We start from the raw sequence: 20912 nt of genomic DNA, 5'->3' as shown, positions 1-20912 counted from the left end.
TTTCTCCACTCAAGATGATCTCCTGCTGACCTCTCACACTATTATGTTAGATCCACTATGGACTGGACTCTCACACTATTATGCTAGATCCACTATGGACTGGACTCTCACACTATTATGCTAGATCCACTATGGACTGGACTCTCACACTATTATGCTAGATCTACTATGGACTGGACTCTCACACTATTATGCTAGATCCACTATGGACTGGACTCTCATACTTTTATGCTAGATCCACTATGGACTGGACTCTCACACTATTATGCTCGATCCACTGTGGACTGGACTCTCATACTATTATGTTAGATCCACTATGGACTGGACTCTCACTCTATTATGCTAGATCCACTATAGACTGGACTCTCACACTATTATGCTAGATCCACTATGGACTGGACTCTCACACTATTATGCTAGATCCACTATGGACTGGACTCTTACACTATTATGCTAGATCCACTATGGACTGGACTCTCACACTATTATGTTAGATCCACTATGGACTGGACTCTCACACTATTATGCTAGATCCACTATGGACTGGACTCTTTCACTATTATGCTAGATCCACTATGGACTGGACTCTCACACTATTATGCTAGATCCACTATTGACTGGACTCTCACACTATTATGCTAGATCCACTATGGACTGGACTCTCACACTATTATGTTAGATCCACTATGGACTGGATAATTAAATGATAAATGGGTTGTACTTGTATAGCGCTTTTCTACCTTCAAGGTACTCAAAGCGCTTTGACACTACTTCCACATTTACCCATTCACACACACATTCACACACTGATGGAGGGAGCTGCCATGCAAGGCGCTAACCAGCACCCATCAGGAGCAAGGGTGAAGTGTCTTGCTCAGGACACAACGGACATGACGAGGTTGGTACTAGGTGGGGATTGAACCAGGGACCCTCGGGTTGCGCACGGCCACTCTCCCACTGCGCCACGCCGGATTCGCACACTATTATGCTAGATCCACTATGGACTGGACTCTCACACTATTATGCTAGATCCACTATGGACTGGACTCTCACACTAATATGCTAGATCCACTATGGACTGGACTCTCACACTAGATCCACTATGGACTGGACTCTCACACTATTATGCTAGATCCACTATGGACTGGACTCTCACACTATTATGCTAGATCCACTATGGACTGGACTCTCACACTATTATGCTAGATCCCTTATGGACTGGACTCTCACACTAATATGTTAGATCCACTATGGACAGGACTCACACTATTATGCTAGATCCACTATGGACTGGACTCGCACACTATTATGTTAGATCCACTATGAACTGGACTCTCACACTATTATGCTAGATCCACTATGGACTGGACTCTCACACTATTATGTTAGATCTACTATGGACTGGACTCTCACACTATTATGCTAGATCCCTTATGGACTGGACTCTCACACTATTATGTTAGATCCACTATGGACTGGACTCTCACACTATTTTGCTAGATCCACTATGGACTGGACTCTCACACTATTATGCTAGATCCACTATGGACTGGACTCTTACACTATTATGCTAGATCCACTATGGACTGGACTCTCACACTATTATGCTAGATCCACTATGGACTGGACTCTCACACTATTATGCTAGATCCCTTATGGACTGGACTCTCATAATATTATGCTAGATCCACTATGGACTGGACTCTCACACTATTATGCTAGATCCACTATGGATTGGACTATCACACTAATATGCTAGATCCACTATGGACTGGACTCTCACACTATTATGTTAGATCCACTATGGATTGGACTCTCTCACTAATATGTTAGATCCACTATAGACTGGACTCTCACACTATTATGCTAGATCCACTATGGACTGGACTCTCACACTATTATGCTAGATCCCTTATGGACTGGACTCTCACACTATTATGTTAGATCCACTATGAACTGGACTCTCACACTATTATGCTAGATCCACTATGGACTGGACTCTCACACTATTATGTTAGATCCACTATGGACTGGACTCTCACAATATTATGCTAGATCCCTTATAGACTGGACTCTCACACTATTATGCTAGATCCACTATGGACTGGACTCTCACACTATTATGCTAGATCCACTATGGACTGGACTCGCACACTATTATGCTAGATTTACTATGGACTGGACTCTCACACTATTATGCTATATCCACTATGGACTGGACTCGCACACTATTATGCTAGATCCACTATGGACTGGACTCTCACACTATTATGCTAGATCCACTATGGACTGGACTCGCACACTATTATGCTAGATCCACTATGGACTGGACTCTCACACTATTATGCTAGATCCACTATGGACTGGACTCTCACACTAAAATGCTAGATCCACTATGGACTGTACTCTCACACTATTATGCTAGATCCACTACGGACTGGACTCTCACACTATTATGCTAGATCCACTATGGATTGGACTCTCACACTATTATGCTAGATCCACTATGGACTGGACTCTCACACTATTATGTTAGATCCACTATGGACTGGACTCTCACACTATTATGCTAGATCCACTATGGACTGGACTCTTTCACTATTATGCTAGATCCACTATGGACTGGACTCTCACACTATTATGCTAGATCCACTATTGACTGGACTCTCACACTATTATGCTAGATCCACTATGGACTGGACTCTCACACTATTATGTTAGATCCACTATGGACTGGACTCGCACACTATTATGCTAGATCCACTATGGACTGGACTCTCACACTATTATGCTAGATCCACTATGGACTGGACTCTCACACTAATATGCTAGATCCACTATGGACTGGACTCTCACACTAGATCCACTATGGACTGGACTCTCACACTATTATGCTAGATCCACTATGGACTGGACTCTCACACTATTATGCTAGATCCACTATGGACTGGACTCTCACACTATTATGCTAGATCCCTTATGGACTGGACTCTCACACTAATATGTTAGATCCACTATGGACAGGACTCACACTATTATGCTAGATCCACTATGGACTGGACTCGCACACTATTATGTTAGATCCACTATGAACTGGACTCTCACACTATTATGCTAGATCCACTATGGACTGGACTCTCACACTATTATGTTAGATCTACTATGGACTGGACTCTCACACTATTATGCTAGATCCCTTATGGACTGGACTCTCACACTATTATGTTAGATCCACTATGGACTGGACTCTCACACTATTTTGCTAGATCCACTATGGACTGGACTCTCACACTATTATGCTAGATCCACTATGGACTGGACTCTTACACTATTATGCTAGATCCACTATGGACTGGACTCTCACACTATTATGCTAGATCCACTATGGAATGGACATCTGCGGTCCCCTCCAAGGTTTCTCATTGTCATCCCATTGGGTTGAGTTTTTTCTTGCCCTGATGTGGGCTTTGTACCGAGGATGTCGTTGTGGCTTGTGCAGCCCTTTGAGACACTCGTGATTTAGGGCTATATAAGTGCACACTGATTGATTGATTGATAAGTAACTAATTTTTACAGGTAGCTAAGCAACCACGTGGTTGCAAGTACCAGACTTGCGTGCATCAACAACACCCACATTCTTACATACAACATATTTAAGAATGGCAGTAATAAATACATATAAAGTTCGTAAACATGTGAGAGTAAGACGTAAACAAACCTGTTCTGTGTAACACAACTTGATGTTTCTTGAAAACAGCGTCCATAGTTGATGTTGTCGCTCCTTCTCTGCTTGGCAATGTGTGTTGATCACTAATTTTGTGTTCTTAATCCGCGCGTAGTTGTACGAATGTGTCACGTCTTTGTTAGCAGCTAACAGGCTAAGCTAGCTAACAAGCGAAGAAGCGTCAAATGCGCTCAGACTAATGTATCCGGATACAAACAATTATTGACGATGTTTACTCTATTAAACAACATATATGTGCACATGTATGCACTGATTAGAAATACAGAACTATAATGCCCACGTTTAGACTTTCTCCCCCAAACACCATCTTGCTTTTTCCTCCTTCTTCTTCTTCTTTCTATTTCCAGCAGACTAGTAGAAGATCTTAGGTGTATTGCTGCCCTCCACGGGTTCTTAACGGGATTTCCCCCTTCTGTCCCATGGCCCACACTACATTCTACAGTCCGGTAGGTGGCAGTATGAACCTTTCAAGTCATGGCTGCAAACTGCCAGTAAGAAGAAGAAGTAATAGAGCTGGTTGCTTGTTTCTCTCGCGAGATCTGACAACATGTTTAAATAGAACAATTGACCTATTGACAACATCCAAACAAACCAAGGCATCTCCAATACATCTCAACATTACAAACATCCTCCAGACCAGCGTTTCTCAAAGTGTGGGGCGCGCCCCACTGGTGGGGAATAGAGACATGACAGGTGGGGCGCGAGGAACGGGAGGGAATTTCACTTTAATTTTTTTATTATTTTTTTTAGATTTTTTTTTTTTTACTATGCTTTCATTTTCTATACACACTGTAAATCACTTTGTGATTCTGTCTGTGAAATCCGCTTTATAAATAAATGTAAATTACTTATTTTTCCTGTAGGCTTTACATTTCTAGGTAGGAGCAAAAGTTTGACAGGCATAGCAACAGTAACTAATGGGGGCGGGGCTAAGCGGAACAAACTTGACGAGACAAGCGCAGCAAAATGAAAAGCTGTCCCACTGTCAAACGACACAGTTGCGAGACGTATATGCGACATTGCAAGTGATCTTGAGGAACAACTCGGAGACAAATGAAAATAAAGTCGTTTTGCTTTACAAGTGGACGAAGCTACTGACAGCAATAAAGACTTCCTGTTCATCGCATACGTCCGCTTTGTGAATGGCGAGTCACTGTGCGAGGATTTGCTGTTTTGCAAATACATCAAAAATAGAGCCTCTGCTGATGAGCTGTTCAAGATAATGGACAGTTTCCTCAAAGAACACGACCTTAAATGGGAAAACTGTGTGGGCTTTTGCTCTGATGGCGCAATGACCATGGCAGGGTCAAGAAACAAGCTGCAGGCTCTAATAAAGAGGGTTGCACCAAATGCGCATTGGACACACTGTGTCATTCACTGGGAAGCACTCGCGTCAAGGCAGCTCAGCCCCGAACTCAATGAGGTTTTAACATATGTGAGCGCGGTAAATTTGATCAAAACACGACCACTGAAAGCGCGACTATTCTCTGCACTGTGTGAGGAAATGGGAGCTGATCATACAGCCGAGCTGTTTCACCATACTTGCCAACCTTGAGACCTCCGATTTCGGGAGGTGGGGGGCGCGGTTGGGGGTGGGGGCGTGGTTAAGAGGGGAGGAGTATATTTACAGCTAGAATTCACCAAGTCAAGTATTTCACACACACACACACACACACATATATATATATATATATATATATATATATATATATATATATATATATATATATATATATATATATATATATAAAATAAATACTTGACTTTCAGTGAATTCTAGCTATATATATATATATATATATATATATATATATATATATATATATATATATATATATATATATATATATATATATATATATATATATATATAATAAGAGAAATACTTGAATTTCAGTGTTCATTTATTTACACATATACACACACATAACACTCATCTACTCATTGTTGAGTTAAGGGTTGAATTGTCCATCCTTGTTCTATTCTCTGTCATTATTTTTCTAACCATGCTGAACACCCTCTCTGATGATGAATTCTGCTTCGTCTCCCTGTTGTGCGCGCAGTTGTGCACTGCACTCTCTAAAAGCCCTAGATGTTAATGTCACATATGCATGTACATTAGATGGCAGTATTGCCCTGTTTAAGAGTGTCACAACATTGCTGTTTACGGCAGACAAACTGCTTTACGGTAGACGAAAACGTGACTGCTGTTGTTGTGTGTTGTTGCCATGCTGGGAGGACGTTAATGAAACTGCCTAACAATAAACCCACATAAGAAACCAAGAACTCTCCCTCGATCATTCTACAGTTATAATGTGATTGGGCAGGCACGCTGTTTATATTGTGGGAAAGCAGACGTGAAAACATGCTGTCGACACGTCACTCAGGTACGCCTGAATTTCGGGAGATTTCCCGGAGAAAATATGTCCCGGGAGGTTTTCGGGAGAAGCGCTGAATTTCGGGAGTCTACCGGAAAATCCGGGAGGATTGGCAAGTATGTGTTTCACAGTGAAGCAAGGTGGCTCTCCCGGGGCAAAGTGCTGTCACTTGCCCTGTCTTCCCAAATGCATCTCCTCCTTTTTTTTTGCAAAGATTGCAAAGTGGCACTTTTATTTTATTTATTTTGAACTTGATGCAAGTTATATGATTTATTATTGAACTTGATGCAAGTTATAACACTTTTATTTGATTTATTATTGAACTTGATGCAAGTTATAACACTTTTTTTGATTTATTATTGAACTTGATGCAAGTTATAACACTTTTTTTGATTTATTATTGAACTTGATGCATGTTATAACACTTTTGTTTTATTTATTATTGAACTTGATGCAAGTTATTTTATTTATTATTGAACTTGATGCAAGTTATACCAGGCAGCACGGTGGGAGAGGGGTTAGTGCATCTGCCTCACAATACGAAGGTCCTGAGTAGTCTTGGGTTCAATCCCGGGCTCGGGATCTTTCTGCGTGGAGTTTGTATGTTCTCCCCGTGACTGCGTGGGTTCCCTCCGGGTACTCCGGCTTCCTCCCACCTCCAAAGACATGCACCTGGGGATAGGTTGATTGGCAACACTAAATTGGCCCTAGTGTGTGGATGTGAGTGTGAATGTTGTCTGTCTATCTGTGTTGGCCCTGCGATGAGGTGGCGACTTGTCCAGGGTGTACACCGCCTTCCGCCCGATTGTAGCTGAGATAGGCTCCAGCGCCCCCCGCGACCACAAAGGGAGTAAGCGGTAGAAAATGGATGGATGGGCAAGTTATACCACAGCTGCACAGTTATTTTATTTATTATTGAACTTGATGTTATTTTATGTTATTGAGTTTGAATGTATACAACTTGATGTTACTTGATGTTCAATAAATTTGAAAATGTTAAGCTTGGCGTTAGCGTTCTGTTGGGGCGATGGGGGCAGGTGGGGCTTGAAAACTCGCCCTTGTCCAAAGTGGGGGATGACAAAAAAAGTTTGAGAACCACTGCTCCAGACTGAGTTAGTCTAGATCAGGGGTGCTCATTACGTCGATCGCGAGCTACCGGTCGATCTCGGAGGGTGTGTCAGTCGATCACCAGCCAGGCATTAAAAAAATAGTCCTAAAAATGAGCGATCATAAATCTTCACTATGACGTCACTTTCCTCACTTGATTGACATTCACAGCACCCGAGGGTCTTCTGAGATGACGCTGGCTGCTGCCAGCTCATTAAAATTACCGACTGGAAGGCGAGAAACACTTTATTTCAACAGACTCTGGTGCCGTACCTGTCGTCAAAACTCCAAAGACCGACTGCACAGTTGCACAAACAAAATAAGAGTCTCAGAAAGCTGGCAGGCACAAGCTAGCAAGCTACGGAGTTTGCCGGCAATGTATTTCTTGTAAAGTGTATACAAAGAAGTACGGAAGCTGGACAAATAAGATGCCAAAAACTAACTGATTTCATGTGGTATTGGACAGAAAGGAGGACTTTTTTTCTCCTCCATTCGAAAATGCGGACATTACCAGCACCACTGTCTGATTCCAATCAATGCAAGTCATCAGAATCAGGTGATACACCAACTTATATTCTTGTCTTCATGAAAAAAAGGAATCTATGTGTTAAACATGCTTGTATTATCTTTAAACACCTTTAAGTTGTTAACAATATTAACTATATGTGTTAAACATACTTGTATTATCTTTAAACACCTTTAAGTTGTTAACAATATTAACTATATGTATTAAACATTCTTGTATTATCATTAAACACCTTTAATTTTTTTAACAATATTAACTGTGTTAAACATGCTTGTATTATCATTAAACACCTTTAACTTGTTAACAATATTAACTATATGTATTAAACATACTTGTATTATCATTAAACACCTTTAATTTTTTAACAATATTAACTATATGTGTTAAACATGCTTGCATTATCATTAAACACCTTTAACTTGTTAACAAAAACATATATTTCATAAATAAGTGAATATAAATTATATATATGAATGAGGTAGATCCCCACGACTTGATCAATTGAAAAGTAGCTCGCCTGCAGAAAAAGTGTGAGCACCCCTGGTCTAGATGATGAAGTAAGCTGGAAACTACATGTAAGTCATATAAAGAAAACATTGAAAAAAATGGACTGCGATAATAAATAGAATAAAATAAATACCCACAAATATTAACTACATTTATTGCACCCAACTTTAGTTGAAGCATACATTGTTTATTGCATAAAGGTCTGGGTCCATACATATACAACAATCACACAACAATATTCTTGTTACAAAAGAGTAATACAGATAAGTAATACAATGTGTTATAGAGAGCCAACAAACGATTCATAAAGTCACATTTAAAAATTGTATAAAACACAACTGCTCAAATGATGTATAAAGTAAATAATAATATGCTTCCAGATGTGGTCCAGAAGATGTGTCAGATGTGAACCAGTAAATATGAACTAAGAGGGATTGATGAATACTCAAAAGCAAAGGTATGAACAAATGTAAAACAAATATGTACATAATATAAAGGAGTTCATCTATGGAATCATCTAGAATTAGAAAATAAAATATGTAACCCTTCATTATATCAAAAAACATACATAAAACACTATTATGAATAAGTATAACAGTGAATTATGAATATCTACACATAAAATGTGTATTGTATGTAACATATATTATGTAGTTTATTTTCATCTTTTCAGTCAAATTGTTCTGTTCATTTTAAAGTACACAAATGTGTATATTAACTCATGTACTTGACTGAAATAAAAGCACTAATCTGAAGTGTCTAATCTATAAATGTTAGAATCAATATAACAATATTGTGTTACACACACAACATTGATGTCACACATGTTATATGTGCTGATGTTGTTAGAAAGTCAAAGTTAAAGTTTTGACAGTTTACCTACTCAGTGGCCTAGTGGTTAGAGTGTCCGCCCTGAGATCGGTAGGTTGTGAGTTCAAACCCCGGCCGAGTCATACCAAAGACTATAAAAATGGGACCCATTACCTCCCTGCTTGGCACTCAGCATCAAGGGTTGGAATTGGGGGTTAAATCACCAAAATGATTCCCGGGCGCGGCCACCGCTGCTGCCCACTGCTCCCCTCACCTCCCAGGGGGTGATCAAGGGTGATGGGTCAAATGCAGAGAATAATCTCGCCACACCTAGTGTGTGTGTGACAATCATTGGTACTTTAACTTACTTTAACTTTAACTTTATTTCAAATCCTGCATCTTCATTTGCTGCTGCTGTTCTCACCAGCACACTTGTGTTTCTTACACTGGTACTTAGAAGATAATCTTTCACCACACACACAGCAACTCAACACTTTCTCTCCTGTGTGTTCTCGTGTGTGCTGTAAGAGTGTTTAGGTGACCAAAACTTTTGTTGCAGCTTAAACAAGAGTATGGTTTTTCACCAGAGTGCGTTATCATGTGTGATTTTAATTGCTATCTTTCTATATAACTTTTACCACATACTGAACATATAAAAGGTTTTTCACCAGTGTGTGTTCTCATGTGTACTTTTAAACTTCGATTCATTACAAAACTTTTACCTCATTCTGAGCAGGAAAAAGTTTTTTCTCCAGTGTGTATTCTCATGTGTGTTTTGAAATGGTCCCTTCGGGTAAAATCTTTACCGCAGATTGAACATGAAAAAGGTTTTTCTCCAGTGTGTATTCTCATGTGTGCTTTAAAATGCTCCCTTTGAGTAAAATCTTTACCGCAGATTGAACATGAAAAAGGTTTTTCTCCAGTATGTGTTCTCATATGTACTTTTAAACTTTGATTTATTACAAAACTTTTACCACATTCTGAGCAGGAAAAAGGTTTTTCTCCAGTGTGTATTCTCATGTGTATTTTCAAATAGTGCCTATGAGTAAAATCTTTACCGCAGATTGAACACGAAAAAGGTTTTTTTCCAGTGTGTATTCTCATGTGTATTTTCAAATGGTGCTTTTGAGTAAAATCTTTACCGCAGATTGAACATAAAAAAGGTTTTTCTCCAGTATGTGTTCTCATGTGTACTTTCAGCATGTGTTTTAGTCTAAAATCTCTACCACATTCTGAGCAGGAAAAAGGTTTCTCTCCAGTGTGTGTACTCATGTGTCTTTTCAGATTACTATGGTCTTTAAAAGTTTTGTCACAGTGACAACATGTGAAGTGTGTGTTGTCAGTGTGACATGTCTTATCATCTTTAGAGTCTTCATCATCAGTGTCAGGAGAGTGAGACGTTGTGTCCTCACTATCTGATAGTGGAGCTAAGAGATTGTCTGCTTGTGATCCCCCACAATGGTCTCCATCAGCTTCTGTTGTCATGTATTGAGTTGAGCTGCTGCTTGGAGGCTCCGCCTCTCTCTTCTCCTCACTCTCACATTTGACCTCATCATCTTCACTCTTCACACTGATGAAGTGTCTCTTGTCTTCCTCTATGAAGTGGGTGGACAGCCGCTGTTTTTCTTCATCTTTAAAGTGGGGGGTCTGTGACTCCTCTTCTTTCACGTGGAGGTGCTGTGACCTCTTCTGCTCCATACTGGAGGACCCCTCCTGCTGCTCAGGTGGACGATATTTTTCACAGACGTCTGCAGGACACAAGAAGACAAACACAGGCTGGGATCAAAATAGATAAGATTTTACCAATTCAGATTTCATTTCCGATTCTGCTTTACGATTCGGTTATTTGTGGACTCACTTTTGCTTTCACATTCTGTAAAAAGGAGAAGAAACAGGTCGATTAGCGTCAACTTTGACTAGTTCAGAAGTAACATGAGCGTACAAAGCCAACAGTGAGGTCTTAAGAGGTACAGATTTCACGGGTCCCCCATGAGGTGCCAGAGGGCCCTAAGGACAATATTCTGCTTTGAAAATATCTATAAAATAAAAATATTTTTGGCAACAAATTAACAAAATACTACACGTTATTTTGTGACAATTACAAAAGAATGTCCAGTATAATTCTCAGGGCATTCAATCAATCACAACTGGACTGTTAAACTGAACATATATACATAAATATACAGTATATATATATATATATATATATACATACCCCACCTTCCACACGATTGTAGCTGAGATAGGCTCCAGCACCCCCCGCAACTCCGAAAGGGATAAGCGGTAGAAAATGGATGGATGGATGAATATATATGCATATACACATGCATAAATACAGTTGCGATCAAAAGTTTACATACACTTGTAAAGAACATAATGTCATGGCTGTCTTGAGTTTCCAATAATTTCTACAACTCTTATTTTTTTGTGATAGAGTGATTGGAGCACATACTTGTTGGTCACTAAAATCATTCATGAAGTTTGCTTCTTTTATGAATTTATTATCGGTCTACTGAAAATGTGACCAAATCTGCTGGGTCAAAAGTATACATACAGCAATGTTAATATTTGCTTACATGTCCCTTGGCAAGTTTCACTGCAATAAGGCGCTTTTGGTAGCAAGCTTCTGCTTGAATTTTTGACCACTCCTCTTAACAAAATTGGTGCAGTTCAGCTAAATGTGTTGGTTTTCTGACATAGACTTGTTTCTTCAGCATTGTCCACACGACTTTGGGAAGGCCATTCTAAAACCTTATTTCTAGCCTCCGGGCTGATGATTTTAGGTTGTCCTGAAGAATTTGGAGGTAATCCTCATTTTTTATTGTCCCATTTAAAGCACCAGTTCCATTGGCGGCAAAACAGGCAGAGAGCATAACACGACCACCACCATGCTTGACGGTAGTAATGGTGCTCCTGGGTCACCTTTTCTCCTCCAAACATATTGCTGGATATTGTGGCCAAACAGCTACATTTTTATTTTATCTGACCACAGAACTTTCCTCCAGAAGGTCTTATCTTTGTCCATGTGATGTCAGATGAAACAAAAATTGAGCTGTTTGGCCACAATACATTACATTATATACATTACAATCAATTGAAATCGGTGCGATACCACCTTTGAAAAGTACCGCTTCCACTCTTTCATCTGAGTGACTAATAGGGTCGAGGCGCACACACAAAGTGCATACACGCAATAACATCTTGAAGACGAAGAAAGGCAAAAAACTACAATTCTACTGGTTAACATAACAATGAGGGTGTGAAATACAATATGGAGGTATTTGGGCTTCAAAACTAACAATAAAAGGTGACACTTTAAACAGGGAGGCACCACGTTGCAAGTACTGTTTTACACCTTTCCTGCTGCGTTGTTCACTTCTCCTTTTTTTTTAACTGCAAACTGTATCAGTGTTCAATTAACATCAATACTAGCTCAAATGTTTTGTCATCTCATCGAATTGAACGCTGGCTGTGAAGATTGTGTATTCGATGTGAGAGGTGTCACTAGTCTTTATTTTTGTTGGCCAAACTGTTGCACTGAACTACAAGGAGACGTTGTTGGAGAAGAACAAAGCATGTTTATTGGACTTCATCTTCATTAGCCAAACTGGTTTGAGTTTTATATTAATATCAAAAAGTAAACGCCATGATTTATTTACATGTATTGTGTTTTTTTCATGTCACAAAGGTGTTACTTGAAAAACCATTCATGTGACACATCATTTTCCATCCATCCATCCATTTTCTACCGCTTATTCCCTTCGAGGTCGCGGGGGGCGCTGGAGCCTATCTCAGTTACAATCGGGCGGAAGGCGGGGTACACCCTGGACAAGTCGCCACCTCATCGCAGGGCCAACACAGATAGACAGACAACATTCACACTCACATTCACACACTAGGGCCAATATATTTGTCAATGTTTTATTGTGTATAGTTAATTCCTATGGGACACATATCTGCTCAAACTCTTAATGGATCTGTCCCGGTACAGCATCTACATGTACACATACATGTAGATAACTTAAAAACACAAATAAATGTTTTTTTTTTAAATACCTCCCTCTGTCAAAATGTAAAAAGAGAAATAAAGGCATCATGTAAGGACAAAAATACCGGAAGACCACGTCACTTCATGGACTTACAATTTTTTTTTTTTACAATGGTGCTTTTGAAACGTCACATTCTTTGATATTTGAATATTTTATTAATGTTTTGTATAAAAACCAGCTTACGTAGGAGTAAAAGGGAACAATAATATAAACATGAACAAGGGGTAGATTTAAAAAATCAGGGAGTATTATGGCCACAATTTCAATCACTTTCACTTTTCTGTCATTGCAATGAATGACGTAAGGGGGCGCCACTGACTCCCATCATGTGATTTATTTTTGAAATGTTGATTTAAAAAAAAAAAAACAAGCCACTTACTTATTTTTTACGGAGCCCCTAAAGAGACATGGGGACACATTTTTTTTGTATATGTATCTTGTGCGCACCAGAAAGCATTGGATGCGTGCGCATGGTTTGAGGTCTGTGTGAAAATGCCACTTCAGGAGTTAATTCGGCTGTATTTCCAACTAGGACTTTCCCCCATGTCCCTTTAGGGGTGTTGTGGCAAAATGTGAATGCCTGCCAAAAACGTATTTCCTTCGGGGGGGCGTGCAGAGCTCGCTGAACCTGCATTTTTGGCTTGGTCTGTCCACAGCGGATTACTAGGTGTAAGACAAACACTTCATCTTTCTGGTTACTGTATCGCTACGTGTTTGACATTATTTAAGACTTTATCGTGCCCGGAAAAGGACAGTTTGCCTCTTCTGTGGTATTGATGAGATTTAAAGGGGAACATTATCACAATTTCAGAATGGTTAAAACCATTAAAAATCAGTTCCCAGTGGCTTATTATATTTTTCGAGGTTTTATTTTCAAAATTTTACCCATCACGCAATATCCCTAAAAAAAGCTTCAAAGTGCCTGATTTTAACCATCGTTATAAACACCCGTCCATTTTCCTGTGACGTCACATAGTGAAGCCAACAACACAAACAAACATGGCGGAAAGAACAGCAAGCTATAGCGACATTAGCTCGGATTCAGACCCGGATTTCAGCGGCTTAAGCGATTCAACAGATTACGAATGTATTGAAACGGATGGTTGTAGTGTGGAGGCAGGTAGCGAAAACGAAATTGAAGAAGAAACTGAAGCTATTGAGCCATATCGGTTTGAACCGTATGCAAGCGAAACCGACAAAAACGACACGACAGCCAGCGACACGGGAGAAAGCGAGGACGAATTCAGCGATCGCCTTCTAACCAACGATTGGTATGTGTTTGTTTGGCATTAAAGGAAACTAACAACTATGAACTAGGTTTACAGCATATGAAATACATTTGGCAACAACATGCACTTTGAGAGTGCAGACAGCCCAATTTTCATCAATGAATATATTCTGTAGACATACCCTCATCCGCGCTCTTTTCCTGAAAGCTGATCTGTCCAGTTTTGGAGTTGATGTCAGCAGGCCAGGGAAGCTAGGGTCGATATGGGGTTTAGCTCGCTCGTCTGCGGGAACAAACTGCCGCCATTGCTTGCCGTGCTACCGAGGTCCTTTGTCCCTGAATTGCTCACACACTCCGGCAGATTCAATGGGGGTCTGGCGGCAGATTTCTTTGACTTTATCGTTGGAAATGCATCTGCTTTGAGTGTCGCAGGATATCCACACATTCTTGCATTCTCTGTCGTAGCATAGCTTTCGTCGGTAAAGTGTGCAGAACAAACGTCCAATTTCTTGCCACTTTCGCATCTTTGGGCCACTGGTGCAACTTGAATCCGTCCCTGTTCGTGTTGTTACACCCTCCGACAACACACCGACGAGGTATGATGTCTCCAAGGTACGGAAAACAGTTGAAAAAACGGAAAATAACAGAGCTGATTTGACTCGGTGTTTGAGAAAATGGCGGATTGCTTCCCGATGTGACGCCACGTTGTGACGTCATCGCTCCGAGAGCGAATATTAGAAAGGTGTTTAATTCGCCAAAATTCACCCATTTAGAGTTCGGAAATCGGTTAAAAAAATATATGGTCTTTTTTCTGCAACATCAAGGTATATATTGACGCTTACATAGGTCTGGTGATAATGTTCCCCTTTAAAGGAGTGTTGTTAGTCCCATGTTGATGTGATAAAACCTCTTTCTTCTTTGGAAGATACACACAACTGTAACTGTTATTTCTTCCTGCACATAATAAATATGTACAACGTGTTTGGATGTGTGATGGGGCGGTATAGCTCGGTTGGTAGAGCGGCCGTGCCAGCAACTTTAGGGTTGCAGGTTCGATCCCCGCTTCCGCCATCCTAGTCACTGCTGTTGTGTCCTTGGGCAAGACACTTTACCCACCTGCTCCCAGTGCCACCCACACTGGTTTAAATGTAACTTAGATATTGGGTTTCACTATGTAAAGCACTTTGAGTCACTAGAGAAAAGCGCTATATAAATATAATTCACTTCACATGTATTAATTTATGTAAAATTGTCATGAAATGTAATATTGCCTGACAAAAAGTGATTTGACGTAATATTTTGATATTTACACATCGCATATTTACACAAGCATATTTTACAAGAATACCCTTATGAGCATTACATACATCAACATCAAGTACCTACTGTACTGTTTACTTGTTACCCTTTTTACAGCAAATATTTACCCAAATGGCCACTTTGTTGCTGCCAAAAATGTATTTTAAGAAATATTTTGATATTAACACATCTTATTTCTGCATATTCTACTAGAATACCCTTATGGGCATTACATATATATAAATCAAGTACCTACTGTACTGTTTACTTGTTGAAATACCCTTTTTAGAGCTAATAACTACCCAAATTGCCACTTTTCTGCTGCCAAAAATTGATTCCAGATAATATTAACAATAATAACAAAATTGTCGGAATAATTGTATATAAGTTATCACACAACTTTGTGTTCCATTGAGTTCAGGTGCCCTGCGAGAAGACAAAAGCTTTATTTCATCTTATCAAGTAAAAGGCTTGTCAAACTCCACTGTGTGCAATGGGATGCGACATGGAGGTGTCGGTTTCTTTGATCTATTGGCAGCCACAGGAAGACCTTGTCCTGACCTGAGATCTACAAAGCGGAGAGGGAGCAGACCTGACGCAGCTCCAGGCACCTTTTTTTTTAACTGTTTATGACCGAGTGCAACAGCTGTTTACGACCTCCCTCCCTTTAGAAACAGCTGCAGCTATGTAATCAGAACAGGCCCAAATAAAAGAGGACGCGTGGAATAGGGATGTCCCGATCCAGGTTTTTGCACTTCCGATCCGATACCGATGTTTTTGCACTTCCGATCCGATACCGGCCTATCCGAGCATGTATTAAAGTTATTTAGCCTACTTAGTTGTCAGATTCATGTTGAAAATGGTTTTAGTATTCTTGATAACAACTAGCCAGCTGAATTAGGTGAGTTTGAATAATACACAATGGTTGGTAACAAGAAACTGACCTGTTTATTCAAGGATAAACACAAAATAGACAAAATTATACATGACAAACAGAGATATATATAACAGCGATATTTTAAGGCCATATCGGGATACACGATATATATGTGGATATTTTGCCTTTGCCTTGAATGAACACTTGATGCATATAATCACAGCAGTATGATGATTCTATGTGTCTACATTAAAACATTCTTCTTCATACTGCATTAATATATGCTACTTTTAAACTTTCATGCAGAGAAGGAAATCACAACTAAAAAAAAAATCACATTTTTTTTCATACGGTGTTGATGTGGAAATGTTTGCCTCGACATTTTGATGGTGTGGGCGTGTGGCACCGAATGGAGATGTTGACGTGCAGTTTCAAACACTCTTCATTCTCTAGCAGGGGACTTTTCAAATGATGCTACATATCAGCAGTAATGCTACTTTTTATAGCAACGCTTTTGCTCCACACTTGACAAATTACGGTAGTCTGTTCGACATATTCCCACTTGAAGCCAAACCACCGCCAGACGATGGACCCCCTGCTGTTTTTTGGGGGAATTCATTCATTCTTCCTTCATTTGTATTACCACTCGCACGGCTGTGCTAGCATCACAGCTAACGTTAGCCATGTTGCTACCTCTATGCTGCGCGAGGGCGTATACGTATGTGACGTATGTCGTGACAGTATGTGACGTGTGTAAGAAGGTGCGCTTGCTGTCTGTGAGAAGGAGACACAGGAAAAAGTGAGAAGAGCACGTAGTGTAATGCCAGCAGCTAAAAGCAACTGCGTGAGAACGTATACTCGAATATCACGATATAGTCATTTTCTATATCGCATAGAGACAGCTGACATTTTTACCGGTAACTTTTAATTCACATGGCCGTTCTTAACGGTTAGGACGCAGACCTGTGGATGTGTTGTAGGTGTGCTGGAAAATGCGGAACGGAAATTAGGGAGCAGCAGAAAAGTGGAATGTATTATTTATTTAAATAGGTGCGTTGGAAAACACCGACTGGAATCTTTTAAAAACTGGATCTGGATCGGCATTTTCCCATGCCTTGTCGATACGCATTTTTTGGCAAATATCGGCGGCCGATCCGATCCAAATATCGGATCGGGACAACCCTAGCGTGGAACTCCATCGTCAGAGCGTGGTGGGAAACTGTACGAAGTTGCAGCCCAGATGTTTCTCCTCATGAGCTAAATTGACTCCTGTCTCTGTTTGTTTTCTTTGCTTCTTGTCTAATAGATGTCATCGTTGTTTGAACCTGACAAAAATTTCAAAACATTTCTCTAAAACACAATATTATACATTCTGAAATGTAAACGATAGCAAGATTATACCTACAAATTTCAGAAAATGTCAATAGCAAACACTTTGTTTAAAAGGGTTTTACTGTACCAAAATTCTAAATAACTAAAGAAAAATCATTGACAAACACTGGAAAACTGTCACTGAATGTCTAAGTGTGATGTCTAAGTTTGATGTCACATTTCTGTGGTACACAGTTTCCACATGGTGAGGACATTGATGGTCTGACTCACTGTCTTACGGATTACCTCAACTTCTGCGTAGACACGACCTGCCCTGCTAAGACTGTTCGGCGCTACCCTAATAACAAACCTTGGGTAACACAGGAGGTTAAAGCTGTCCTCAACAAGAAGAAAGCTGCCTTCAGGAGTGGAGACAGGGAGGCAATGAGAGCAGCACAGCTAAAGACAGCTACAGGAAGAAGCTGCAGCAGAACAACATGAGGGAGCTCTGGGAAGGTGTGAAAACCATCTCAGGCCACAAGACAAAGACCAGAGCAGTAGGGGGGACAATAGAGAGGGCCAATGAGTTGAATGACTTCTTCAACCGGTTCAACCAGCATGTGTCCTCCCCACCCCCCACTCCTCATCGCAGCCACCCCCTCTTCTTCTCCCCTCAACACGCCTCCCCCCGAGCCATGGCTGCACCCACCTCCTCCTCCACCACCTCTAGCAGACATTAGTCATCTCTGTGGACCAGGTCAGAGGTCAACTGAGGAAGCTGGATCCTAGAAACTATCTGGATAGATTCTGGTGCGCACCAGTTAGTTTCTAGGATGCAGCTTTTTGTTTGCGTATTATTTAAAGGGGAACATTATCACAATTTCAGAATGGTTAAAACCATTAAAAATCAGTTCCCAGTGGCTTATTTTATTTTTCGAAGTTTTTTCAAAATTTTACCCATCACGCAATATCCCTAAAAAAAGCTTCAAAGTGCCTGATTTTAACCATCGTTATATACACCCGTCCATTTTCCTGTGACGTCACATAGTGATGCCGATACAAACAAACATGGCGGAAAGAACAGCAAGGTATAGCGACATTAGCTCGGATTCAAACTCGGATTTCAGCGGCTTAAGCGATTCAACAGATTACGCATGTATTGAAACGGATGGTTGTAGTGTGGAGGCAGGTAGCGAAAACAAAATTGAAGAAAAAACTGAAGCTATTGAGCCATATTGGTTTGAACCGTATGCAAGCGAAACCGACGAAAACGACACGACAGCCAGCGACACGGGAGAAAGCAAGGACGAATTCGGCGATCGCCTTCTAACCAACGATTGGTATGTGTTTGTTTGGCATTAAAGGAAACTAACAACTATGAACTAGGTTTACAGCATATGAAATACATTTGGCAACAACATGCACTTTGAGAGTGCAGACAGCCCAGTTTTCATCAATTAATATATTCTGTAGACATACCCTCATCCGCTCTCTTTTCCTGGGGGTCTGGCGGCAGATTTCTTTGACTTTATCGTTGGAAATGCATCTGCTTTGAGTGTCGCAGGATATCCACACATTCTTGCCATCGCTGTCGTAGCATAGCTTTCGTCGGTAAAGTGTGCTAAACAAACGTCCAATTTCTTGCCACTTTCGCATCTTTGGGCCACTGGTGCAACTTGAATCCGTCCCTGTTCGTGTTGTTACACCCTCCGACAACATGATGTTTCCAAGGTACGGAAAACAGTCGAAAAAACGGAAAATAACAGAGCTGATTCGACTCGGTGTTTGTAATGTGTTTGAGAAAATGGCGGATTGCTTCCCGTTGTGACGTCATCGCTCCGAGAGCGAATAATAGAAAGGTGTTTAATTCGCCAAAATTCACCCATTTAGAGTTCGGAAATCGGTTAAAAAAATATATGGTCTTTTTTCTGCAACATCAAGGTATATATTGACGCTTACATAGGTCTGGTGATAATGTTCCCCTTTAAGTACAGTGTTTTATTTTCCTACATGCAAACACAGTTTTACTGTTCAAACTGTGTGTAATGTTACAGTAACTAACGATATTAAATATACTTGTTAAATAACGTGTCTTCCTTGTTTTTTATGAATAATTAAGGCCTACTATGCTACTGTATTTTAATGCTATTCATGATGGTGGCACTTGGAAATCCAAACATTCACATATTCTCTGAGGTGGTACTTGGTGAAAAAAGTTTGACAACTACTGACGTAGTGACATTGTAAACTACATTGGCAGCCACCATTTTGTTGTACCCAATACATGATCCCGTTTTTTCCCCCGAGTTAGAAAGTTCCAGAACTGTTCACGTTATACCATCTCATCTCATTGTGGAACATGTGAATGTTTGAAGTGGAACTAAATGTGAACTCTGAAAGGGGTACACATTATTTCCAAAGCAGGTCCCCCATCCACATATACAATACTCGTACATATCTGATGAAAAACAACATTATTTTTGTTATTTTAATTATAAGTGGGCCATACCACCTATATTTGAATATTATCTAATGAAAATGACTGCTGTCTGATCATCACACTAATAACATAATAACAATCATGTGTCTGAGTACACCTATTAATCAAAATGTATCTAACACGTCATGTTCATGTTAATGATGAAATATAAAGTTAGTAAACATGTGAGAGTAAGAAGTAAACAAACCTGTTCTGTGTAACACAACTTGAGGTTTCTTGAAAACAGCCTCCAGTAGTTGACGTAGTCTCTTGTTCTCTTCTTTTGTTCGAGAAAGTTCCTCTTTGTACTCTGCTATCGTTCTTTCGCACATGTTCACACAATCACAACACTTTACACTCACACTTGATCTTAACTGAGCGATGTGTTGATCAAATCCGCGTCTCTTTGTTAGCAGCTAACAAGCTAAGCTAACTAGCACGCTAAGCTAACTAGCGCGCTAAAATAACTAGCAAGCTAAGCGGGCCTAATAATCTCCAAAGTTGACTGAGACGAATGGAATTTATCCTGACACGGAGGATGAATAAAGTCTAGTTAGTAGCGATGTGAGGAGATGTGCCGAGGCTTAGAAGCGTGT

General features: G+C 40.2%; 2 protein-coding genes and 1 long non-coding RNA gene across 3 annotated transcripts in view; 1 reads left to right on the top strand and 2 right to left on the bottom strand.

Moving 5' to 3' along the window:
- The window catches only part of LOC133570289 (uncharacterized), a 24548-nt gene extending 20429 nt beyond the window's left edge, over positions 1-4119 (bottom strand). Inside the window, exon 1 of the mRNA XM_061923141.2 lies at positions 3719-4119. Coding sequence (XP_061779125.2) covers positions 3719-3764 — 46 coding nt within the window. The 5' untranslated portion in view covers positions 3765-4119. The remainder of the gene's footprint in view (positions 1-3718) is intronic.
- The window catches only part of LOC133570570 (uncharacterized), a 25672-nt gene extending 5828 nt beyond the window's left edge, over positions 1-19844 (top strand). Inside the window, exon 3 of the long non-coding RNA XR_009810226.2 lies at positions 18093-19844. This is a non-coding gene — a long non-coding RNA (uncharacterized lncRNA). The remainder of the gene's footprint in view (positions 1-18092) is intronic.
- Positions 8406-20912, bottom strand: LOC140676632 (uncharacterized). Its single transcript, XM_072914208.1, has 3 exons — positions 20525-20912; positions 10932-10946; positions 8406-10821 (listed from the first exon to the last, which is right to left on the bottom strand). Exons 1-3 carry the CDS (start codon positions 20646-20648, stop codon positions 9797-9799), a joined length of 1164 nt encoding a protein of 387 aa, XP_072770309.1. The 5' UTR covers positions 20649-20912; the 3' UTR covers positions 8406-9796.

Source organism: Nerophis lumbriciformis, linkage group LG01, assembly GCF_033978685.3.
Source record: "Nerophis lumbriciformis linkage group LG01, RoL_Nlum_v2.1, whole genome shotgun sequence".
In the NCBI taxonomy this organism is placed as follows: domain Eukaryota; kingdom Metazoa; phylum Chordata; class Actinopteri; order Syngnathiformes; family Syngnathidae; genus Nerophis; species Nerophis lumbriciformis.
Note: the sequence above shows the minus strand (reverse complement) of the source record. Positions and strands in the feature narration are given on the sequence as shown.